The sequence below is a fragment of the Strix uralensis genome, chromosome 21 (genome assembly GCF_047716275.1).
Source record: "Strix uralensis isolate ZFMK-TIS-50842 chromosome 21, bStrUra1, whole genome shotgun sequence".
Taxonomy (NCBI): domain Eukaryota; kingdom Metazoa; phylum Chordata; class Aves; order Strigiformes; family Strigidae; genus Strix; species Strix uralensis.
In genome coordinates, this window is record NC_133992.1 from 776,688 (window position 1) to 800,132 (window position 23,445).

The 23,445-nt window shown below is 64.0% G+C and overlaps 3 protein-coding genes across 4 annotated transcripts; 1 reads left to right on the plus strand and 2 right to left on the minus strand.

The window, feature by feature from the left end:
- Positions 1–2,065: 2,065 nt before the first annotated feature.
- On the plus strand, positions 2,066–5,798 carry EDF1 (endothelial differentiation related factor 1). The gene is made up of 5 exons (XM_074891238.1): positions 2,066–2,329; positions 2,505–2,556; positions 3,762–3,922; positions 4,546–4,639; positions 5,227–5,798. Exons 1-5 carry the CDS (start codon positions 2,252–2,254, stop codon positions 5,286–5,288), a joined length of 447 nt encoding a protein of 148 aa, XP_074747339.1. The 5' UTR covers positions 2,066–2,251; the 3' UTR covers positions 5,289–5,798.
- Positions 5,799–6,842: 1,044 nt separating this feature from the next.
- On the minus strand, positions 6,843–17,947 carry MAMDC4 (MAM domain containing 4). The gene is made up of 29 exons (XM_074891053.1): positions 17,873–17,947; positions 17,132–17,245; positions 16,668–16,841; positions 16,316–16,441; positions 15,886–16,031; positions 15,673–15,757; positions 15,331–15,459; positions 14,916–15,062; positions 14,646–14,740; positions 14,181–14,339; positions 13,481–13,565; positions 12,903–13,052; positions 12,643–12,750; positions 12,299–12,430; positions 11,862–11,992; positions 11,654–11,759; positions 11,311–11,427; positions 10,949–11,083; positions 10,704–10,834; positions 10,411–10,627; positions 9,910–10,047; positions 9,684–9,805; positions 9,476–9,566; positions 9,062–9,208; positions 8,626–8,760; positions 8,222–8,349; positions 8,008–8,122; positions 7,705–7,880; positions 6,843–7,124 (listed from the first exon to the last, which is right to left on the minus strand). The coding sequence occupies exons 1-29, from the start codon at positions 17,910–17,912 to the stop codon at positions 7,077–7,079; spliced, it is 3,627 nt and encodes a 1,208-aa protein (XP_074747154.1). The 5' UTR covers positions 17,913–17,947; the 3' UTR covers positions 6,843–7,076.
- Positions 17,948–21,430: 3,483 nt separating this feature from the next.
- On the minus strand, positions 21,431–23,425 carry PHPT1 (phosphohistidine phosphatase 1). 2 transcript variants are annotated; one of them, XM_074891198.1, is made up of 3 exons: positions 22,746–23,425; positions 22,287–22,411; positions 21,431–21,812 (listed from the first exon to the last, which is right to left on the minus strand). In XM_074891198.1, the coding sequence occupies exons 1-3, from the start codon at positions 22,814–22,816 to the stop codon at positions 21,748–21,750; spliced, it is 261 nt and encodes an 86-aa protein (XP_074747299.1). In that variant the 5' UTR covers positions 22,817–23,425; the 3' UTR covers positions 21,431–21,747. The 2 variants fall into 2 exon arrangements, with proteins under 2 accessions (XP_074747299.1, XP_074747298.1); XM_074891197.1 differs by having other exon boundaries at positions 22,666–23,311.
- Positions 23,426–23,445: the final 20 nt, after the last annotated feature.

Sequence of the window (23,445 nt, forward strand, 5' to 3'; positions counted from 1 at the left end):
TTTTTGCAGGGGAACTTGCTTGGCAAAAGGTCACAGCAGCAGGTTTTTTTGCTCGGGGTCCCCAGCCTGCGTGTCCCCCCCAGCCCAGCTCCCGCACCGGGGGCTGCCGGAGCCCTCCCTGCGCTCTCGATGAGGCAGCACAGGGGCTTCGGGGCTTTACCACCTCCTGCGCTGGCAGGGCAGGGAGAGTCTCGTTCTCACCGTGCGGGGAATTCACCCAGCAGCGGGGAAATCCTCCCCGGTCAGAGCCAGGCACGACCAGTTCAGCGCCACCCTGACGGAGGGGCCGAGGCGTCTCTCCCAGTAAGCCCAGCTGCGAGGGCAGCGCGGGAGCGAAAAGGGTCGGAGCCGGGGGGCGAGTCAGGGCAGCTCACTGGTGCCCAACGCGGCACCACAGGCCGAGTTGGCTGCGTGCAAGCTCGGGGAGGCACCGAGCCCTTCGCGTGGGGCTGCGTGCTGCTCAGGTGCCCATCAAGGTAACTGCAGGGCCAAGGCAAGTGATTCCGGGGGGTCCCGTGGGGGCCAGGGTGCTGGGGTGCATTCCCGTGCACGGGTCGGCACCGGGAACAGCACGACACACCCCCCGGGATGGGCAACACTGGGCGGCGGTGCTGGCACCACCCCACTCACCCTGCTGCAATGTTCCTTTTCCCGGCACAGCTGCACTTGTCTGGGAAAATGGGTATGAAAACGTCTACATTGCTAAAGTTCTTGGCCGGTTGATGTAATTCAGCAAAGGAAAAACCCCTTCTCAGTTTCCTGAACTAACTGTGACCCCGGCAGGGGTGCCGGGGACGGGACGTGCTGTTCCCAAAGAGGCAGGACACTGTCAGCCACGTCCTACCGGGAAGGCCAGCGCAGCCCTGGGAGCCCCGGGGCTGCTCGGAGGGACCCGCTGCTGCGGCGCCCTGGCACGGCCAGAGGAGCACGTCCTGCAGCACAGAGTAACGCTCATCATTAACGCTCTGCGTCCTCGTGCCACAGCTACTCTCTCCCAAACTTCCCGGGCAGCCGGCGCCTGGCGTGTTGTGGAGACAGAAGCCACGGACCCGCTGCCTCGAGGGAAACCCCTGTGCTCTCACGGCACCTGATTGCTGAGGATGCCCCAGTAGCCCCCACCTGGGAACTGCCCCCCCACTCCTGTCCTGCTGCCAGCAGCACCTACAGAAACACTGCCAAGGGTTTCTACCTCCCCCCTTCCGCACCCCTTGTTTCAGAAATGATGAGAGTGAGAGCTCTGGGTTTTCCTGCCTTTACTGCAGAACTTTTCGGTGATTCAGAGGCAGAGTGGAGGGATTTCACTGTTTCCCTGCAGAGGCAGAGCTCTCCTCTTACCCGCGGCCTTACGCAGGTTTCCTGCGAAACGGACACAAATTGGTGAATTTTCCTGCCAAGCTGTGACCACCACCGGAGCGGTCCCCGAGGGCCGGGGCTGGCCGGGGGGCGGCCCGAAGGGAAGCCCTGTCCCCAGGCACGGCGCCGGGGCTCCTCCGGCGGCAGGAAGGACCTTCCCGAAAACACCCGCGTTACGCACACGCGGGGGGTGAAAATCCCCCCCCCCCCCCCGCGCTGAGACACGAGGCAGGCGGGAGGGCACCACGCCGCCCTCCCCCGCTGACTGCCGCCCGGGAGGGTGCTCAGCGCCCAGCCGCGGCCTCCCGGGACCGCCCGGGAACGCTGCGGGGTCCGAGGCCGCGGGCAGGGCCGGGCCAGGCCGGGCCGAGCCGAGCCGAGCCGAGCCGAGCCGAGCCGGGCGGGGCCGGACCGAGCGGAAGCCGCCCCTGCGGCCCTGCCCCCCACCAACCGCCGCCATGGCGCATGCGCGACTCGGCCCAGCCAGGAGCGGCTATTGGTCAGCGGTTCTGACAGCGCCGAGGGCTAAGCCAATCCCTTTCGGGCGCTGGGTTATAGGCAGCGACAGCAGCCTCTCAGAGTGCAAAGACGCGTACCCGCCCACCTCCATCCTTGTGTGTACATAGCCAATCGGATAGCGAGGAGGCTGATTGCTAGGTTTCTCTGCCTATTGCGAGCAGCTGCGTCCCGCCGGGATCGCTATTAGGGCGAAGGCCATTAAGGAGGCTGAGGTCCCGCCTACTGCCGTTGCGCCCCTCCCCGCCGCTGAGAGGCCGCCATTTCGTGAAGGGCGTGCTCGCCGCCCTATCGTCTCCCGGGGGGCGGGCGCTGGGCTGCGCCCCCTGAGCGGCGGGCGCGGCTCTGGGCGGCGGCGGCGGGCGGGGTCGGTGCCGGTGCCATGGCGGAGAGCGACTGGGACACGGTCACGGTGCTGCGCAAGAAGGGCCCCAGCGCGGCCCAGGCCAAGTCCAAGCAGGTCAGCGGGGGGCTCTCGACGGGGAGCGGCGGAGCGGTTGGGCCTGGCGCGACCGAGGTCTCGGGCGAGCTCAGCGGCCGAAGGCCCGGGCGAACCTGCAGCCAGGGCCCGGCTGGTGCCGAGGGGGCGACTCCGAGTATCGGAGCGCTCACCTCGGTACCTTTACTCTCCCCAGGCGATTCTGGCGGCCCAGCGGCGCGGAGAGGACGTGGAGACCTCCAAGAAGTGTGGGTATCCCGCGGCCTGGCCCCCCGGGCAGGGGGGTGGGGAGGCCCGGGGAGCTCGGCCCCGGGGGCGCCGTTCCCCGGCAGCGGTGTGGTGCGTCCCCCCCGCCCCCCAACCCCGGCTCCAGCCCAGCCTGAGGTCTGGTCCCCCGGGCCCGCCCTCTCGGGTCGCTCCTGAAGGCGGTTACCTGGAAGAGGGGGGGTGCAGGAGGCAGCACTCCCTAGCGAAGCCAAAGGTTGCCCTGACTGGGGCCACGTAGAGAACTGCCAGACGCCCCGGGGAGGGTGTGCAGCTCCCTGGGGAAGTGGGGAGTGCTCCTCTGTAGCCCTCCCGAGTTTCAGGTTGCCCAGAGTTGGGCTCTGGCTAGTGTCTGCAAAGCTCTTGGAAGAGCTTTTACTGTCACAAAACTTAAACTTTCAATTTTTGCAGCTTACTTCTGTCATTGCTAACAGATGGTTAAGGATCTCAATGACTGCTTATCTTCCTGTGGTGTTGTTGCTCTTTAAAAATTTCATGTTTCCTGCCTGATGTAAATTTTCAGGTTCTTTCACTATAGGGATGAGCTTACAATGGTTGGCAATAAATAAATAGATGAACCTTGAACGAGGTTTAGTCAGCTTTATCAAGAGACTGAATGTCAGAGGCTAATGTGAGAGAAAGGATTCAAACTATGACTTAAATACAGTAACTAAAATGAGACAAATGGCATGTTTTGAACCTCAAGCTTTCAGCAAAGCTAAGATCGTTAGAGTTTACTTATGAAAGGCATCAGAAAATTGATCAAAAGCCACCTGCTCATGCTGCCTTGTACTGAGCAAACACGGTTCAAGTTCAAATATTAACCTCTGCACACTGTAGCACAAACATGCATTTCTGGAGTGAAGTTTGAATATTAAATCCCCAAGCAATAGCAAGATCTTGCCTATCTGGAGTGAAGTTCAGATGTGAAGTAGAGAAAGGGGAGGGCTCTGCATGGCTGTGTTTGGACATCAGCATTAACAGGATTAAGATAACACGTTCTGTGACGGGCAGGATCTGGTTGAGATCAGTGCTGATGCTAGCATGTTGAAATCTTGAAAGCTCCTTGGGATCCTGGGCAGCTGAGTGCTTAGAAAAAGCACTTTGATACTTTTTGGCATAGCTCTGAGCCTTGTTTTGTTTGTCCTTGGTCTTTTTTTTTTTTTTTTGTTCTTGCTTTGGATGATAGGGGCAGCAGGCCAGAACAAACAACACTTTATTACAAAGAACACAGCCAAGCTCGACCGAGAAACAGAGGAGCTGCACCATGACAGAGTTCCCCTGGAGGTGGGCAAAGTGATCCAGCAGGGCCGACAGAGCAAGGGCATGACGCAGAAGGACTTGGCCACAGTGAGTACGGCCTGGGGCCCTCTGGCCTCTGCTCCTGCTCTTCTGAGGCAGGTTTAGGCACCTGAAGGTGAAGGTGAACGTTTTTCCTGTCCCCTCATGGGCAGCTGCAGTGGGATGGTATCATGAGCAGGAAGTTTGGTGAATGCAACATCTCTGATATCTGATCTCCAGGCAACATTAGTTATCTAGGAAATGTTTTCGGGGTTTATCTGTGCAGCCCTTGAACACCTGCTTGGTGACTGAGCGTTGCTGTGGCTGTTGAGCAGGTAGGAGGCTTTTTGCCCCCCCCTCCCGCCATCAACTCGTCACCAGTGTGAGGTTTTTTCTACCATCTGGGCCTGATGCAGCATTCAGAAGCTTGCTGCTGTCTTAAGGAGCAGCCATACCTGGTGTTACTGCTCCTCCTGGGAGGCTGAGGGAAGTAGAAGTCTGTCCAGGATGAGTGTCACCACTCGAATAGTGGAGGGAGGCAAGTGGTGGTGGAGTAAGCCTGGAATTAGCACTTTGTCTTCTGATCCTGGCATAATTAGAGGCTGTTACTTATCTGTGTGAGTTCGGGGGGGTTGGTGCTGAGTGCTTGCTGTGTATGGAGCCAGCGTTTGAGATGTATTCTCTCTTTTTAGAAAATCAATGAAAAACCACAAGTTATTGCTGACTATGAGTCAGGAAGAGCAATCCCCAATAACCAGGTTATGGGCAAGATCGAAAGAGCCATTGGTAAGTTAAGAAAGGAGACTTAGAAAACAATGACGCTGTTTTCAGTGCCTAGGAAGGATGTTTTTGTTTAAGTTGGTTACATTTTTCCACATCAGGAACAGTTGCTGGCTGTAGGTTATTGTGGGCGTGGTGTCATTAAGCCATGTTCTGATAAAACTTGGATCTGCTAACTGAAAGCAGAACTCAAAGCTCTTGTTCTCCTTTGTTCTTCATGTGTGGGGCCATGCCCTGGGGACCACCCCTGTGTGCTGTCCCCCCACAATCGATGAGGTGCTGAGACCCATGAGGGCCTGATTACACTTGGGAAAGTATCTTGCAGCCACTAGTGTTGATGTTACTCTCCTAGGCCAGTTCAGATACCCCTTTCTGGGAAGGTGCTTGGTGCACAAGCAAGAGCTGGAGCTTTGTCTGAAACAAGTCTGGTGCTCCTAGAAACTAAAGTAGGATTCTCCCTAACTCTGGTTCACCTGTCCTCTTCTTTGGATGTTCTCTTCCTTATAGCAAAAATTTGAGGAAATGAAGTTATCAGGTGAATGACTGAGTGCTGATGGCAGCTGATGGTGGTTGTCTCCTTTGTCTAATTCCAGGCCTTAAACTGCGTGGGAAGGATATTGGAAAACCGCTGGAAACTGGCCCCAAAGGGAAATGACAACAAAGCCTCGAAATCAGTTTGTTCAGACTGATCTCGCCTGGCTGGTTCTCCTTAACCACCAGAATCTCTCTTCGTATTGCCAAGCTGAACAAGAGGGTTTCAGACTTGCTTTGGGGGGGAAATCTGCCGAATCTGTACCTGCTGTAAAAAGGCAACCTTAAAGAAGCGATTTTCCTGATTTTGTTTTTCCTTCCTCCTTTCCAGAGATTGAGGAACTAAACCCAAAAAAATACCGCATCTGATTTGCCAGAAAACATGTGCGTCTTGGTGTTTAGAAGCAGCTAATGTTGAGACACTTGGGGTGATCTGAAATGTGACCATTTAATTGGAACAATTTGGGGGATGGGTGGGATATATTATATATAAATAATTTGGGAGAGTTGGGGCTTGATCAGTGTCTGCATTGGAAATGATGACTCAGTCACTGCATCGCAATGACATTTTTGTTTGTTCCTTCCAGCCTGTTTTGAAGAGATCTATAATAAAGTTTGATACCCTTCAGTTGCACAGGGTAGTTGCTGCATGTTTACCAGCTGGTAGTAAATGTTGTGGTTGGGCGTGGCTGGAGCTGCAGCACCCTCTTCCTTCTGGAAGCGTAATTAATGGGACTCCCTGGAGTGTCTGGGGTAAGGACCGGAGCCCTGACAGCCCTCCTAGTTGCTCTGCTCCCTTCCCCGTCGGTGCGGACTGCAGCTTTGGCTTGCAGCCCAGAGATGAAATCAATACTGTGCTTTTATCTTGTGAGAGGAGTCTCTGGGGAGTTCGACAGAACGAGGCAGATACGGAGACACTCAGTCGGGTGTTTGTGTGAAGCCTGAGCCCTCCTTATCTCTGCCTTCTGCCCTCACCCAGCTCCCCAAGCCCGGTTTTGCTGGGGTCTCATTCCACAGCGCTGTGGTGCAGCTGTAGGGATGGTGCTTGAGGAGGCTGTGACACAGCCTAAGTGGGACAGAGCTGAAGGGGGGCTGCCTGCAGCTGGGCGAGAGGAGAGGCAGGCTTCGGTCACAGACTGGGGACGCAGGATGCCCCGATTCCCCCTGGAGCTGCTCGGGGTTGGGGAGAGCAGGGTCACGAAGGGTCCATCTGCTGCTGTACCTGGGCTGCACAGCCTTAAGTTTTGAAAGCTGGAGGGGAAGAGAGGGGTCCTGGGCTTAGGGTGGCCTGGGTGCAGCTGTGGGTACCTGAGGAGCAGGAACGTTTCTCTCTTTCTCAATGACATTTACATGCAAATTATCAAAAGCCCTTGAAAGGCGCGTGGGCAGCCAGCAGGGTCAGGGCTGCTCTCTGCCCTCCCCAAACCCCAGCTGCAAAACCAGCAGAAGCACTGGGATTCCTCCCCGGGGTGGCTCTGTGCCCTGGGAGCTCTTGTGCTTAATCCTGGGTGTGGGAAGGGTCTCGTGCCCCGTGCAGCACCTGCTGGCCTGCCCAGCCCTGAGGGGGCCAGGACCCGGCGCTTCGCCCCTTCCACAGCCACCCCCTGCTCAGGTGAGGGTGGTCGCTGCAAGAAACTCCTGCTGACGGCGCCTGTCAAAGCAGGGGCACGGCACTAAATCTTGGTGCAGAAAGCTGATGTTACAAAAGCCGAAAATGCTTTTCCCGAGCGCATGGAGGTAGTGGAGGCAGTGGCAGGTCCCTCTGCGGGGCTGGCAGCCCGGGACGAGCGCCCACGGCAGCTCCCCGGGGTCTGAGAGCCAGAGGTGGCTGCTGGAGTGTCAGGTCTGGCTGCAGGGATGCTCTGCCCTGCGTACGCCTCGCAGGCCTGAGTAGGCAATTACGCTCGTTATTTCAATCCTCATCCCCCTCTTTTGGCACTGGAGATATAATGACCTTGTCCTGTAAAGAAAGGGGAACAGGAATTGGTTACAAGAAGCGAAGGCTGTGTCTTAATTTGAAATACAGGGACTTCTTCCAGGCTGCAGAGGGGAGAACCTGTGTGCTGGCCCATCGTGACCCCAGCAGTGGGACCAAACCCCACAGCACAGCTGGGGGCTCCACGTCCTCTTTTGGGGTCACTCCTGGGGCCGGTGGCTCTGCTGGGGACTACGTGGCACCAAAGCTGTTGAAGGAAATTGTAGCTTAAGCTGCTTCTCACGGTTTTGAGTCGCTGGCCTGAAGAGGATGAGCAATGTTTGCATGACCCACTCCCTGCAGGGCTCTGGGGAGGAGGATCGCAGCCTCAGCTCTTTCTGGAGCAGCTGCCTGATGGCAGCAGCAGCGTTTCTAGGTCAGTCCTACAGCTCAGGGTCACTTGTTTGCCAGCAACCAGATAAGAGGCAGAGCCCTTTGCACCTCCCTGATGTGTTGGCAGAGTGCGGGCTCAGGGGGAGCCTGCCGGGATTTGCTGAGCTTTTAGGAAAATGCTGTTTTGGCGCAGTTGGGGGCCAGTGGGAAAGCCCTTCACCCCTGCCCTTACATCTCGAAAAGTGATGTTGTCAAAGCCCTGGGGCGTGTTGCTCTCCGCTGGTGTCCTGCTTGCCAGCCCTTGCCGCTTCAGCCAGTACCGGCCTCCAGCAGCCACCAGCGCCAGGATGATGATGGCCAGGAGAAGACTGAGCACCACCTCTGCCACAAAGCTGCTGGAGGATTTCTCTGCAGGGAGAGGAGATACTGCCAGGCTCAACCCACTGCCCAGGCAAGATGGCTCCAGCCCCAGCCTTGGCACCGGCACCCCAAGTGGCGCCAGGTTGGCCTTTCCCAGCCAGAATTGGCCCCGCACCTTCCACTGGCACCTCCAGACTGGAATGGCAGCCCCCCCCGGCGCTGTACACGATGTCATCCAGTGCCACTGTCCCCTCCATTGGCCACCTTCGTGTGGTGATCTCAAAGATGATCTGCAGGGGAAGATGGGAGCTGGGGGAGTGAAACCTGGGGAGGGCACCCTGCACCCCCCAGAAGGGCACCCACCCTGCACCCAGGGCAGCCCCACTCACCTGGAACTCGCTGGGGTTCCTCACAGGCACCACTCCACCCCGCCAGCCCCGGCTCCGGTGCCCCGCCACGCTCCACAGCATGCGCTGCCCCGCCGCGCCGTGCAGCATCACCCGAAGCTCCCCGCAGGCTGCGACGCGGAGGAGGGGACAGACACCCTGGCATCAGGGGCTGCCTGGAGCCCCCTGAGAGCCACTGGGCCCTCCCGGCCTTTCCATCCTCTCCTGAGATGGCAGGACCCAGCGGGAATGGACCATCCCCACCGCCCGGCCAGAGCTGAGCCAGTGTCCATGGTCCCACGGGCGGGGAGGGAGTTTGCAGCCCCTGACCGAGATCCCGCTCCCATCATGGGCTCGTGGCCCCCTTCCCAGGGACCGCACCTCCTCCCCGCCCCTGCAGTGCTTACAGAGGTGCTCCGGGATGTCCATGTGGTACCAGAACTGCAGGCAGGAGTCGGCAGCAGCAGGCAGGTGCTGGCTCTCCAGCCGGGCAGTGGTGCCCCCCGGGCCCAGCACGCTGGTGTCGAAGTGCACGTAGTGACCTGGACAGGCAGGGACAGAGTGCAGGGTGTCCCCCAGTTCTGCAGCCCACCCCACGCATCCTGTTCCCCCCAAAATGCCCAGCACGATGCCTGGAGGATTGCACCCCACCCCAGCCCCGCTCCTCACTGCCTTTGGGACTGAGCTGTCCCTCTCAGGCGAGCAGGGGACAGGGACGCTGTGGAGCCAGGCTCCCCCAGGACATACTGGGGAAGACATTCATGGGTGACCCCATCCATCCCCAGCTCCTCTTCCTCATTCCAGTCATGCCAGGGTGCCCTGGGAGGGATGGGTGTCTCCTACCATTCTTTGTGCCCAGGGTGTGATCCTGCTCGGGGCCGGGGTACTTGGCAAGGGGGACCCCGCTCTTCCAGCCCCAGGCGAAGCTGTGCAGGTGGGGGTCTGAGGGGCTGCTCCAGCCGCACATGTCCTGCTCGAAGTCACAGGATGCTGGGAGGAAAGGGGTGGCTGTGATGCACCCAGTGCTGCAGGCACCCACTGCCCTGCACTGCCTGGTGGGAGATCTGGGTGGGGGTCAGCCCCCAGCACCCTCCCCACTGCCCCCAGCTTTGGGCCAGGCCAAGCTCAGGGCAGGAGCACGGTGCCCAGTGGCCACAGCTGAGCCGTGATGGCTGGGACAGGCTGTGCCCATCCCCATGGCCACATGGGGTGCCCTGTCCAGCCCATGGTGCCCCCCCCCGCAGCGTGGGCTCTCACCTGGCTCAGGGCAGGCTCCGTCCGACACGTGCAGGTCATCCAGCGCGATGTACCCGTGGTTGCCCCCAGCCCCCACCGCCTCGAATATCGCCTGACAGAGGGGTGGGCAGGGTGGCACGCTGAGACTGGCAGCTGCCATGCACCCCTAGTCACCCCCAGCCTGTCCCCCTCCCAGCCACAAGGTCCCCAGCACCCTGCCCCGTCTCACCTGCCAGTCCCCATTGGGCCGGACAGTGACGTGGCCACGGTGCCACATGTCCCCTTCCCTGGCGCTCACGCCCATCACCTTCCTCCGCACCCCGCTCTGCTCCACGAAGACCCCAAGAGAGCCTGTCCAGGGCACCCACCATGGAGGGAGGGTCCAGTGCCATGCTGTGCAGGGACCCCACCCAATGGAGGTGCCCCCAGGGGCCATGGGGGGTCATGGTGCTCACCTGGGGTCCCGGCGCTCAGCTGGTACCAGAAGGCCAGGCACTGGGTGGGTGCAGAGGGCTGGTAGGGCTGGGAGGTGAGGGCAGCCACGTGCCCCGCAGGCAGGGAGCCCCTGCCTGTGCTCACCACCATGTAATGGCCTGGGGGAGAGAAGCCCCCACGCTGTGACCCCTACCCAGCCCTGCTGGGGGTGCACCAGGGAACCGCTGGGGTTGGGGAGCCACCCCCCAGGTCAGGGAGCCCTGAGGCTGGGCAACTGCATTCAGGGAGCCCCAGGGTTGGAGAGTCCCATCCAGTAGTGCCTTCTGCACATCCTGGGCAGGGCAGGTAGGGAGGGCAGGCAGGGCACTGAGTGCAGATAGGGCAGGCAGGACACAAGGCAGATGATAGGCAGGGCAGGGAAGGCAGGCAGGACACAGGGCAGGCAGGCAGGGCAGGAGGGCAGGGCAGGAGGGCAGGCAGCAGGGCTCCCGCAGAGCCCCAACAAGCTGTGGCCACGGTACCTGCTGCGGTGCCGACGGTGTGGTCAGCCGCAGGGCCGGCAGCGGTGCCCGTGCCGTTGCTCTGCCGCAGCCAGCTGTGCTGCCTGCTGGCTGCCAGCCCGCAGTCACCCGCCTCAAAGGAGCAGGAGAGCTCAGCCCCGCAGGGCCCCGCCGTCAGCGCCAGGTCATCCAGTGCCACGTCCCCCAGAAACCCGTCCCGCAGGGCCTCGAAGGCCACCTGCCACCGAGACAGCGGCGTCAGACAGCCCAGCACCCCACCAGCGCCTGGTGGCACAGGGGGACCTGGGCCTCACCCGGTATCGCCGCCGGCCCGTGGCAGGCAGTGTCGCCCATCCCCGGTGCCAGACACTGCCCTGGGTCCCCCGGCGGGTCCAGAGTACTGTCTCTTCCACTCCCTCCAGCTGCATCTTGAGGTTCAGGGTGCCTGGGCAGAGAGGAGCATCAGGCAGCTGTCCTGCACCCCGTGGGGACCCCGCGGTCCCCAGGGGAGGGGAGCCCAGCTGGGGCACCCCTGGGAAGATGCCACAGGGCTGCGTACCGATCCGTGGGCCAGCCAGGCGGTACCAGAAGGAGAGGCAGCGCGGGGTGGTGGTGGGCTCTTGGCTGTAGGTGATGAGCTGTGCCCGCTGCCTGCGGCTCCATGGTGCAGAGGGGTCCGCAGCCAAGAAGTAGCCTAAGTGTCAGGGACAGCCAGGGTGGATGGGACATGGACATGGGTGCTGCAAGCTGTGCCCGCAGCACCCACACCAGATCCGGGTGCCCCTGGGCTGCCCTGGCCAAGCTCACCCTGCAGGCATGGGGCTGCTTGGAGAGCGCAGGGCACGTCTGAGCCCTGGGGAGAGGAGGCTGCGGGGTGCCCTGGGCTGCCCGGGGTCCCCAGGAGAGGAGTCAGTCCCTTACCCGAGCCAGTGGTGTGGTCGGAGCCCTCCCCCTGCCCCGTGCCACGGACCCATTTGAAGTCACTGGACTGATCCTGGTACCAGCCGCACATGCCCCTCTCGAAGTTGCAGGACAGCTCTGACCAGAGAGAGGTGATGGTGGTGAGGGAGTGGGATAAGGCAACCCAAAAGAAAATGAGTCCCCCAAATGTCTCTTTCCCTCTGCTCCCCTGCCCCACACAGGCACCGTGGGTGACAGTCCCCAAGCAGCCCCCATGGGAGCGTCATCCATCCCCCCATGGGCAGGGGGCCAGCGTCCCCTCCTGCCCGCAGCCGCCCTCCCTGCCCATGTGCCCCGGCTGTACCTGTGGCCCCCGGCGGCACCATGTTGAGGTGGCACTGCACGAATGTCACGTTGTCAATGGCGGCACTCGCCGAGTCCTGCAGATCCACCAGCCCCAGCAGCTCGACCTGAGGGAGGCGCGGTGGCCGCGGTGAGCCCAGGGTGCCTGGCAGCACTGGCACTACCCTGCTGACAGCCCACCAGGCTGGTCCCTGTGTCCCCAGGCGCACCTGGAAGGCTCGGGTCCTCTCTCCCAGCGGGACGCGGACGTGTCCCCGGGCAGTGCCGCCAGGTCCCTGCATGTGCCAGGCCAGGTGGGTGGTGCCAGTGCTGTGATCTGTGATGCTGACGGCAAGGAAGCCTGGCACGAGAGGCGGTGCAGAGCCTGCAGGCACTGGCAGCCCCCAGCCACCCCCTGGGAGCCCCCCGTGGCCCCAGCACCCACCCAGCACATGGTCACAGGGAACCCAGGGACACCCCAGCTCCAGGATGGTGTGATGGGGCAAAGCAGTGCTGGGAGAGGCAGCAAAGGCAGGCGTGGGGGACCCCTGTGCCAGGGTGGAGCAGGGAGTGGGCAGGGCACCCCGGGGTGAGCTGGGTTGGGCAGGGAGCAGGCAGGGCACCCTGGGGCCAGGCAGGGCACCCTGGGACTGGGCAGAGGCATTACCTTGGGGGCTGCTGTGGATGTGGTAGCTCATCTCCATGGCACAGGCGAGTCCGGAGGGGCCCAGCAGAGGCGTGCGTGCCTTCGCAGCAGCCACCATCTGTCCTTCTCCTGCCTGGAGGGCCAGGAAAGCCCCTGGGCACAAAACACCCTGAGAGGTCGGAGCAGTGGCCCCGCATCCCTGTCAGCACCCCCAGCCCAGCACCCTGCCCGGGTATCACTCCCACCAGTCCTGTGGTGGCACCCAGGCACCCCAGCCAGGCAGGAGCAGGGAGTCCCTGCACCCTGGGAGCTCCTGCAGTGCTGGGGACCAAAGAGCATCGTCTCGGCGGTGGGAACAGCCTCACCTGTGAGGACGGTGTCAGCGAGCTCGGTGCCCCTCTGCACGCCCCAGCGCAGTCGCCCCACGCTGACGTCACGCCAGCCCCCATCCCCCTCCTCGAAGGTGGTTGCTCCTGCGAAAGCCCAGGCTCAGCCCCATCGGGCCACCACGCTTCCTGGGGGCTGCATGGGCACTCACGTGTCCCGGCCGTGCCAGGCAAGGGGTGCCTGGGTCCCCCCCGCCGCCTGGCCACTGGGCTGTCTGGAGCCCGCCTGTGGCTCTCACCGCAGCGCTTCTCATCGGAGCCGTCGGCACACGTCTCGGCGAAGTCACAGGCCAGCTCCACGCCAATGCAGTCCCCGCTGTCACAGGCCACCTCCTCAGCCGTGCAGGGGCCGGTGCCCGCCCGGCTTGGCAGCGTGGTCAAAGGCTTCTCTGATGGTGAAACAACGCGGGATGGAGAGTGGTGGCTCTGAGAGGGCCTGGCAGCACCCCCAGCGTCACCTCTTTGAGCTGCGGTCCCCTGTCCCTGAGCTCTCCATTCCCCCAGCCCCATCCCTGTCCTGCCCGGGCAGCTGCCACCAGATGACGGGGACCGAGGGGGTCGGTGAGAGCTGCCTGTGTGACATGGCTCTGGCAGGAGGTTTCGACACAGGGGATCAAGCTGTGGGAGGAGGACACCAGGGGCTGCGGGCCCCAAGGCAAGTGCTTGCCATGCTGCACTCAGGATGGTCACTGTGATGAGCAGAGGGATGGTCAGACCCTGCGGTGGGTCCTTTAGGGATGGTGCCATGGGCACAGGACACCTGGGGACCACTGGTCCTGCCGGAGCAGGAGTGGTGGATGGCTGCCCTCCAGCTCACCCTGCTCCTGCTTGCAGCCCGGAGACAGGATCAGGTCATCGATGGCCACGGTCCCTGCGCTGCCAGCCACCCCCTCGATCAGCACCTGCAGGGATGTCAACATGGGCTCTGGCACAATATGGTGGAGCCGGGCAACGGCGCTGGGCACGGGGGGACACCGGGGAGCCACGGGACAGACGGAACTCAGCTCCTGTGATCTTCCCCTGGGAAGGGGCTCAGGGGGAGCAGGGTGATGCTGCAGCTGGGAGGGGTGTGTGGGGTGGGCTAGCAGGGCCACAGTGGGCTTGGGGTAGTGGTGCTTCCCCTGCACGCAGCCATGGCCTGTGGCTGCGCAGGGGTGCTGTTGGGGTGCCATCAGAGTGCCCTCAGGGTGCCATCGGGGTGCTCTCCAGGGCCAGCTGGGAGGGGTTGGGTTGTGTGGGTGGCCGTGGGGGACAGACAGGACAGTGGGAAGGCATGGGGTGACATTGGATGGATAAAGACAGCCCCCCCATCCCCTTCCAGTGGGGTGGTCCCTGGGCTGAGGGGGCTGGTAGGGGGATTCGGAGGTGTGGGCACAGGGCCACGAGGGTGGCACATGCCAGCACCAGAGGCCCAGCTCTGGTGTCCGGTTCCCAGTTGAACCCGGTCCCATGGGTGCATACTGGGGGTGGCCCTGTGCCCATCGCCCCACAGGCAGCCCAGCACGGTGCCAGCCCACCTTGAAGCTCTCTGTCACATTGAAGTCCACTCTCTCCCGGACCCAGAAGCTGCCCAGGTCCCCCGTCCTCTCCCTCATCAGCTGCTTGGTGGATTTGGTCGCATAGGAGATGCTGAGGCTGCTGGTGGCCGAGCCATGGAGGTGGCAGTACAGCATGAGCTGGGGAGGCGGGGGGGAGGGACAACTGAGCCCTGAAGCCCCAGCACAGGGGCATGCAGGCCCCCACACCCCATGGCATGGCTGCTGCCCCACGGGATGATCACAGAAGTGGGGCTGGAGGAGCTCAGAGCTCCCAATGGGCACCAGAGACGTCACCAAAGCACCCCCAAAAATCTGCTGCCTATCCCCAGCAAAGGGCCACCTGCAGCCCCAGCCCCATGTGGGGGTCCCCACAGCTGGGTACCCTGTCCCCCACCACCGCCGTGCCCACACAGGCTGTGATGCAGGGTCCTGGCCGTGACTCACAGAGCAAGAGTTGGTGGCCTGGAAAGTGGGACTGCTGAGCTGTGCCGTGCCGCTGGCACCCGTGGCTGAGGAACTGCCTACGTGGAGGAAAAAACCTGCAGAAGACACCAGAAAGGGGATGAGTGGTGCCAGGCCGGGTGTGCGGGTGCAAGATGGTGTTTTCCTGGCACAACCTTAAGCCAAGCCCAGGTGTGTGTTAGCGCAGGGGCCGGAGGGCACGTCTGCCCCAGGGCCAGTGATGACCTGGGGTGGTGCTTCCCGGCCACGCACCTGCCCTGCTGTTATTGCTGTGGTCCCGCGTGGGGATGCCGTAGCCAGTCCCCAGGTTCAGGCTCGTGTTCCTCTCCCACGCCGGCTGCCCGACCTCTGCCACCCAGCTGCAGAGATCTTGCTCAAAGGAGCAGAAGGTGAAGGACTCTGCGGGGAGAGGGGGAGAGCGGAGTGACCCAGGGACAGCAGGTCCCAGCCCTGCCCCCGACAAGGAGGTCCCTGCAATGGGCTGGGCTGATGCCACCCCCCTCCAAAATCCTTGGGATGGTTTTGCCCCTCTGGCTGTACAGCTGTGGGGCAGAGCCGGGGTGACCCCTCTCAGCCCCACGGCCTGACTTTGGGTAGACCCTCAGCCCATCCATATGTTTGGGGGGCCGGTGGGCAGGACCCCCTCCCCAGGGCCAGGGATGCTCACTGCACGACGTTGGATCCTCATCCGAGCCGTCCCCGCAGTCATCGGTGCCGTCGCAGAAGCGGCGCTGTGCCAGGCAGGAGCCCCGTCCGCAGCGGCTCTCCTCCGCCCCGCAGAGCTGCTGCCCGGGCTCTGGGGCCGTGTCACACACCATCAGCAAATGGCTGGTCCCACAGGGGGTCCCTCATATCCCTCCCTGGGGTCACTCGAGGGATAAGCTATTGCTCCCCGCCCCATGTCCTGACCAGGGCAAGGTGCCCCCGAGACCCAGCGAGCAGCAGGAGAGCTCCCCTGGGGGCAAAGCCCAAACCAAACCAGTCTCATCCCAGCAGATGCGGGACTCACCCTGCAAGCCGCAGTTCCTGAAGATGATGTCGTCAAGCACCAGCTCTGCCTCGCATGTGGGCAGTTGTGTCAGGGAGAAGATGAGCTGCCAAGGAGAGGAGGGGGATGGCGTGAGCTGAGCATCCGGGCAGCCCCGGCTCCTGGGGCACCACCCGGCCGCTCTGGCGCCAGCTCGCGGGGATGGTGCCAGGTGCCAGCACTGCCCTGTCTCACCTGGAACTGCTCCGCGATGCGGCCCGGGTAGGCAACCAGCTGGTGCCAGCCCTCGCCTCCACGCCTGGGGCTCTGCCACAGCCCCACCACCTCGTCCCTGTATGCCATGGCCAGCTGCAGCACCGGCCACTCTGTCTGGTTGAGCCCTGTGGGGAGCCCCAAAACACAGTCCTTGGCATCCCGGGGGTACTGCGGGGACGAACCGAGCCCTGCCAGCTCTGGGGACTGGAGCCAGGGCCCTTGGGTCCCGCCAGCTCTGCTTGCTGAGCATGAAAGAGGTGAGTGGGATGGCAAAGACCCATCTTGAGGTGCCGGTGGCTCTATCCTTGCCATGGGGCAGATGGGCCTGTCCCTCCCCACTGCCCCCCACTGTCATTTCTCTGCACCTGGTACCCCGAGGCCCATCCATGCCCACCACGGGCGCCCTCACCGCTTCCCGAGAGGTGGTACCACGCCCTGATCTCACACGTGGCAGCTGCTTCCCGCATCACCGGTGACCGGAGCCAGGCCGTGGCTGTGGTCTTTGTCGGGGGGGACACAGTCGCCATGAACCACCCTGGGGAGGGCAGAGGCAGAGCAGGGGCTGCAGCCCCATGGGATGGCACTGGAGCTGTGCCTGGCACCGCTCCTGCCCCACCATGGGTCTGCTCTGTCCCCTCCGCCCTACAGGGATGGGTGCGGGCATCCATCCCCTCCACCCTGGCTTCAGGGCACCCATGGCCCAGAGGTGCGGTGCTGTGGGCATCCGGAGCCCACTCACCAGCTGAGCATCTCCTGCTTACCCAGGTCGGTGCCCACGGTGTGGTCTGAGTGGGGCCCCGTGCCCCACGTGGCCAGGCTGGCCCGGCCCCGCACCCATCTGTAAGCTGAGGTGCTCCCGTCCTGCCAGCCACAGTCGCCTTCCTCAAAATCACAGGTGAAGGGGGTGCCCAGCACTGCCGAGCCCCGCAGGTACCCTGAGGGCATGTAGATGGGGTATCAGGGCAGGGCTGCACCCACCCTGGGCTGCACCCACCCCAAGGGACCCGAGTCCAGCCCAAGGACATATGCCCACCCCGAGGACCTGCATCCACCCTGAGGTCCTGCATCTACCTCAGTGACCCACACCCACCCTGGGCACCTGCACCCACCCTGGGACCTGCAGCCACCCCAGGGACCTGCACCCACAATGCCCCCAGCTTCATCGCCTGCTCTCGGCCAGGAGTGGGGCCAGGGGAGGAGGGGGCTGGGCGGGGCTGGCACCCACCACACTGGTTCTCGTCGGAGCAGTCGCTGCAGTCACAGGCGAAGTTGCAGAGCTGCTCGGCTGCGCTGCTGCAGCTGTTGACGACCACGGACCCGCTGGGGAGGACAGTCCTGGCTACGGAAGTGACAATGGGGCTGAAAACCCCATGAGGATCTGGGCGCGGTGCCCATGGCGGGTGACAGAGGGCACACGTGGCCTGCAGGTGACATTTGTCTGGGCTTCCCGGTGTGGGACCTTGCTGGGGGGAGCGCTGACCTCCCAGCAGCATTGTCCCTTCGACAGGACCCCTTGCTGCTGCCGCCCACCTCCCACATCTCCCGCTTTGCCATCTCCCACCACCAACCCCACTCCCACATGCCCTCGGGGTGCCAGAGCCCACCAGGGCTGGGGCACTGACCCTCCGGACTGGTATATAACACCCCTGCTCCCAGTCTCAGCCCCTGGTTTGGGGGAAACAGGAAAATTTGGGCATTTTCCTGCCCACACTGAGCAAAGCCACTGGCAATACCCAGCCTGGCTCTAGTGCTTGGCCTGGGAACCCCAGGCTGACCTTCACCAGCAGAGTCCAGGGGATGGTTTTACTGGGCTGTATCTGCCCCAACCCCCCCAGAGCGCAGCCCCCCGGGCTGGGGGAAGCAGCAATCCCCAGGGGAGCCCACGCTGGGGAGGGACAGAGCGGAGCAGCCAGCACTGCAGCCCCTTCCCTCCCCACAGCACGACCCCCACGTCAGCAGAGCTCACCCAGCAGCAGCAGGAGGGCGAGCGCTGCCTGTCCGGACATCTCGGCCTCTGGGTAAAACAGAGCCAGAAGAGGCACGGGCTGGTGGGGGAAGCCACGCCGTGAGCCCAGAGCTGGAATCTGCTCCCCAGGACCTGCCCCGCGTTGGACTTCAGCCCCACCGTTATCAGCTTCCCAGCGGGGTTTATGGCACGGCGGTTCGCCCGGCTGGGAGAGGTCACCCGTGGTCCTGCTGCCCGGCACCGCCGCTGGCATCACCGGCAGCAAGCTGGCAGCTCTGCATCCCCAGGAGACCTTCAGATGCTTCTCCCCACCAAACCCCTCCTCTTTAGCCCTCCTTTTCCAACTGGGACAAGATGCTGGGTGCCACTCTGACTGGGACAGGGTCACGTAGCACAGTCCAGTGACACACACTGGCTTGGTGAGGGAAAAGGCCACTTCTTCCTCCTGAGCTGGTGATGCTGCCAGCCCTGGGGGAGAAGCTGGCACCTCTGCCAGGGGCGTGGGTGCCGTGCCAGCTGCCTGGGCTGTATCATGTCTAACCACAGGAACAAACAGTCCCTGAGCATAAGGAGCAGTGGAAGAGCCTTTGGGTGCAGGGCACAGCCTCTGGATGGGAGGCAGGGACTGGCAGTTGGGTGCACCCTGGCCAGGGAGGGCAGCTGTGCTGGGGGGCAGTGGGAATGGGGTGCAAGGAGCAACCCCAAGGCAGGAAAGGTATAAATGGGTCACAATGCACCCAGGCAATGGTGAGCCACAGCAGGCAGGGATCCTTAGGACTGGCACAGGGTTTAACCGTAAAAACATTGGAGCTTTGAATTCAGAACAAAACTCTGGAGACTTGGGACAGGCTGGGAGAGGAGGCAGAGACAGGCAAGACATGCAGGAGGAGCCTGTCCCAGCACACAGCTGAGCTGCCCTTGCCAAAAGCCAGGGCTCCAGCACACCCCAGCCCCAGAGACCCGTGGGGGCAGTCCCCCAGGATGCACCGATGGCGGGCAGGAGGGGGGTCTCAGTCTGCCGGGTACGGTCAGAGCAGCCTAGAAGCCCTGTGCTCCCGCTGCCACGTGTGGTCTGTGCAGCAGCCGCTTTGGGAGGATGCCCAGGCCAGCGCAGAGCCTGGCAGGCTGCCTGCAGTGCTCCTTCCCCAGGCTCCTGGCAGCCTCTCTCAAGCCCTTGCTCTCTTCCCCAGCCCCTGGCCCTGGGGGCCCAGAGGTGCCATCAGCAGGAGCCACCCCTCACCCCTGCCAGCACCACTCTGGCAGGAGCATCTCAGCACCCAGCTCACGACTGCCACAGGGGGCAGGAGCACAGCTCTAGGGCCACAACCAGGTCACTCCTGGGGCAGAACAACCCTGGCGGAGCCCCAGGAAGGGCTGTTCAGCCTGGAAGGAGCGTGGCTCAGCAGCCAGAGCCCCATATGGCACTGCTGGAGCTGCCTGGTCATGGCAAGCACTGCCCCTGCCTCGGTTTCCCCACTTGGGGAAGCTGCTGCCAGGGCTCACGGGGGCTGCGCTGCCCCAGGGTAGCCCTCCTGCTTCTGCTGCCACAGCCCCTGTGCCAGGATATGGGTCCCCACTGCTGAAGGCTGAGCGTGGAGGTTTCTGCCCTCCTAGCCTTGGACAGCACAATTGCATCACGTGCAGTAAAATGCAGGGTTCAGCTCCTTCCCCCAGCATGAGCCACAACAGGCAGAGGCCAGCAACCCTGCACCCTCCCAGCCTGGGCACCCCTGGGCTGGCAGCGCCTGCAGGCACCCCTGCTCTTCCCCTGCTGCCTGGAAAACTGGCAGGCACCAAACTGACCACGAGCCAGTGTCACGGCCTCCAGCGAAGCAGCCACCAGCCTCCTGGGTGCTGAGGCAGAGCATCTCCAGCAGGCCTGACCCCTCTCCTCTGCACTGGGGGGACACAGGGATGCTGGGCCCTGGTATGAGAGAGAGGTGGGCATACTGGAGCAGATCTAGCTAAGGGGCTGTGACGATGACAGAGGGACTGGACTTCCCTCGAGGAGAGGCTGAGAGAGCTGGAGCTGCTCAGTCCCAGAAGAGAAGGCGCAGGGGGATGTCACCCACGTGTTTAAAGATCTGGCAGGAGGGAGCAGAGAAGAGCCAGCCTCTTCTGAGGAGCAAGTGCCCCATGAAGGGACAAGGGACGACAACAACAAAGCGAGAACATGAAATGTCACTTAATCTTAAGAAAAACCTTTTCCCCTGTGAGGGTCATCAAAACCAGAGCAGGTTGCCCAGGCTGCTGTGGGGTCTGCATCCGTGGAGATGCCCAAAGCCCACCTGGCCACAGCCCCGAGCAACCTGCTGCTGCTGGCCCTGCGGGGCAGGGGGAGGGATGACACCTCCCGAGGTGCCTCCAAGCTCTGCGATCCAGTGACTGGAGGGGAAGCTCTGCTCCTCCCTGCGACCAACACGACCAACACGAGGCGCTCCACCCCCACCTAACAGCCACCCCACCAGTGTTCAGTGCACCCTGATTTTTGGGTGACATTCACCCCAGCATGGGGGAGGTGGTCAACACCTTGCTGGGCACAGCAGAGCTATTTTTCTAGAGTGAGCCAGTGCAACCTAGCGCATGTCCTGGGCACCTGGGCTTAGCCCCCAGTTTTCTTCCCCCTCCACCAGCTTGCAAGGCTGATGGGCATGATCCTCTGCAGGAGACACAGCTCCGGCCTTGAGCCACCAGCCGGGCAGCGGGCCCTGCAGCCCCAGCCTGGCCCATGAAGCTCATCCCCATCCATCATGATCTACCTTTTGAGTTTGGGGCAGGACACCGGGCACAGGGGCTGAGCTTCAGCAGGTTGTGCTGACCCTGCACAGCTCCAGGTAGAGGATCCATCTCCTGCCTAGATGCCCACATCCCCGATGGCAAGAGGGGAAGGCAGGGTGGCAGCAGCAGGCAAAGCAGGCAGACAGGAGCTGGGAGCAAACAGGATCACAGCCCAAGTGAAACGGGGCTGGGAACATGGGGTGGTGAGGTTCCTCCAGCCCCAACCTTGTATGGGATGGCGACTGAGCAATCCACCTGCCCAACCTGACCTGCACGTCCCCCTCGAGCTCTCCTGCCACCAAAGGCTCCAGCAGCTTTCCCCAGTCTCACCACCCTGCTCCTCACTGGAAGTGCAAGCGGAGAGCCTCCCTGGGAAATACCGAGGGACAGGAGCCAGTCCTGGCTGTCCAGGAGGATGCTCTACCTCAAGGTGTGACCACCTGCCGCGGTAGGAATGGGTATGTTCTTCCAAACCACACTCCCAGGCAGCTCGGCTCCCTCCCAGCGGGAGATGAGGGTGATCCTTCCCCTGGGACCACCCTGCCCTTCCCTCCACCCGGCGTGGGCACCCACTGCTTTCTCCTCCCCTGCCTCAGCCCTTCTCAAGGCTAATTCTGACACACCTTCTGCTGTCCCCACCCCAGACCCTGCCAGGTCTGGGGTCAGGCCCCCCACAAGGGGCTGGAAACGCAGGGGGGGTCACTCCCACTGTAAGGGGGTACAACCCAGACCCAGGGGAAGGCGCAGGCTGAGCCGTGAACGTGTGACCACGCAAGCAACTGTGCTCCCAACGTGTTTAATTCTCACATACACACGTGGGACAAACCCCCTCGCCACCAGGGAGACCAGGACAGAGCACCCACCGGCTGCACCGAGGCTTTACCGCGCCGTGGCGGGGAGGTGGGCAGCACCCACGGCGCGTGGGAAGCCGGGTGACAGCGGCGAAAGGCGAGTTCAACACAAAGGAAAACCAGGAGAGCCCAGAGCACGGGGAGCCTGCTGCCACCGCTCCGACGCTGGATCCGGCTGCGCCAGCTCCAGGCTGGTGCCGCTGCCCGGCCAGAGCAAGTCAGTAGCCTTCGTCCGCCCAGGTGATCTCATAGTCCGGGTACTTGGCTTTCAGCTTCTCCGTAGTCACGGAGTGGTCCGCTCGCCCAAAGCCCTGGCAGAGGAGAGAGGGTCCGAAGTGGAGCCAGTGCAGTTACGACCCCCGGGAGAGCTGGGGGAAGCCCTGGGGCAGCTGACCGCAAGCGGGTGCCCCAGCAGCACACCCTGGCAGCAGAAGGTGCTGCTGGGCCCGGGCCAGCTCCGACCCCTCGGGGGCAGCGGCTCAGACCGCGGGCAGCTCAGCCTGGGCCCCGCCGCCGGACAGCACGGCACCGGGCCGAGGGACGGGGCCACCCCGGGGCTGGGAAAACCGGCACCCGGCATCCCCGATCCCCTCCTGGGGGCACTCCCGACGGGACGCGGGCACCCCCAGCTCTGCCCCGGCAGCACCCGCTGCCCTCCGGCTCGGCCCTTCTGCTCCCGAGGGACCCGGCACCGGCACGGGCACTGGTGCTGCCGTCGGGGGGGGCGGGGGAAGGCGCGTCCGCGGGTGGGTGCATCCCCCGCCCCCCCGCGGCGCCTCGCTTACCACCGAGTACCCGTAGACGTGGATCTTCCTCTCCTGGGGGCGGTGGGAGAGGCGGCCGCCCCCCAGGCACTCGCAGCCCAGGCCCTGCCGCTCCAGCTCCTGCGCCATCCGCTCGTAGAGGTCGGCTGCGGGGAGGGAGCGGGGGGGGGCCCGCGGGGGGTCAGGGCGAGCGGAGAGGGGGCGGGCGGCCACCGGGGACCCACGGCCTGAGCCACCCCCCGGGGCAGCCCCTCGCCGGCTCCCCGGCCCCGCGGAGGGGGCCGCGGTGTGGGGCAGCCTCAGCCGCTCCCCTCGGTACCCCCGGGCCCCCCGCGGAGCCCACCCCCGGGGATCCCGGAGCCCCCCCGGGGAGCCCCGCCCCGCTCCCCGCGCCCCTCACCGTGGTACTCGGCCCAGCCGTGGCCGCGCACGACGTCCTTCCCGGGCCCGCCGGCCGCGCGCACGCGCACCAGCACGTACTTGAAGACGCCGCCGCCGTCGATCTCCACGTCCGCCACCCGCGACAGCGCCTCCGCCGCCGCCGCCGCCATCGCGCCCGCCCCGCCGCCAAGCCCCGCCCCTTCCGCCTCAACGGCCAATCAGCGCCCGGGCCCGCCCCAGGGCCCGCCCCCAGCCGGGAAGCGGGCGGAGCCCTGCGCGGAGCCGGGGGTGCCCGGGGGCGCCCTCGGGGGGTGCGGGGGGCCCGGGCGGGCGGACGGGCGCAGGGCACCGGGAGCTTCTCCCGCGGCTGCCGATGGTGGAAGCCGCGGCGGGGAGAGGGGCCTGGCTGGGGAGCTGGGCCGCGGGCACCCTGCCTGCAGGCAGCGGGCAGGCAGCGGGCGGGACGCGGGCAGCGCGCAGGGCGCAGACGGGGCGGGCAGTGCTGCGTCAGCCCGGGACCGGGCAGCCACGGGAGGCGGCCCCGGATGAGCAGGGGGGTGGCGGGAGCCGGCGTGGTGCCAGCCCCGGCTCTGCCCCACCTGCCCTCACCCCCCCGCGGGCGCTCCCCGGCCCACAGCACCCCGGCCGCCGGCCCGCGGCTCCCCGCGCTGCCCCGGTGAGAGCCCCCGCGCCCGCCCCCCACTGCACGGCCACCCCCGCCGCGCCGTGCCAGTCCCCGTGCAGGCCCCTCACCTCGAGCCCCTGGAAGGGAGGCGGCCGTGCTCCCCGGGGGCACCGG

Coding starts and splice junctions, on each gene's coding strand:
- PHPT1 (XM_074891197.1), bottom strand. CDS start 22,816: ATGGCGGCGGCGGCGGCGGAGGCGCTGTCGCGGGTGGCGGACGTGGAG. Junction 22,412..22,665: donor CGGCTGGGCCGAGTACCACG/GTGAGGGGCGCG, acceptor CCCTCCCCGCAG/CCGACCTCTACGAGCGGATG. Junction 21,813..22,286: donor ACGTCTACGGGTACTCGGTG/GTAAGCGAGGCG, acceptor CTCCTCTGCCAG/GGCTTTGGGCGAGCGGACCA.
- MAMDC4 (XM_074891053.1), bottom strand. CDS start 17,912: ATGTCCGGACAGGCAGCGCTCGCCCTCCTGCTGCTGCTGG. Junction 15,063..15,330: donor TGAGGATCCAACGTCGTGCA/GTGAGCATCCCT, acceptor CTCTCCCCGCAG/AGTCCTTCACCTTCTGCTCC. Junction 10,835..10,948: donor CCTGGCTGGCCCACGGATCG/GTACGCAGCCCT, acceptor CTCTCTGCCCAG/GCACCCTGAACCTCAAGATG.
- EDF1 (XM_074891238.1), top strand. CDS start 2,252: ATGGCGGAGAGCGACTGGGACACGGTCACGGTGCTGCGCAAGAAGGGC. Junction 3,923..4,545: donor CGCAGAAGGACTTGGCCACA/GTGAGTACGGCC, acceptor CTCTCTTTTTAG/AAAATCAATGAAAAACCACA. Junction 4,640..5,226: donor CAAGATCGAAAGAGCCATTG/GTAAGTTAAGAA, acceptor GTCTAATTCCAG/GCCTTAAACTGCGTGGGAAG.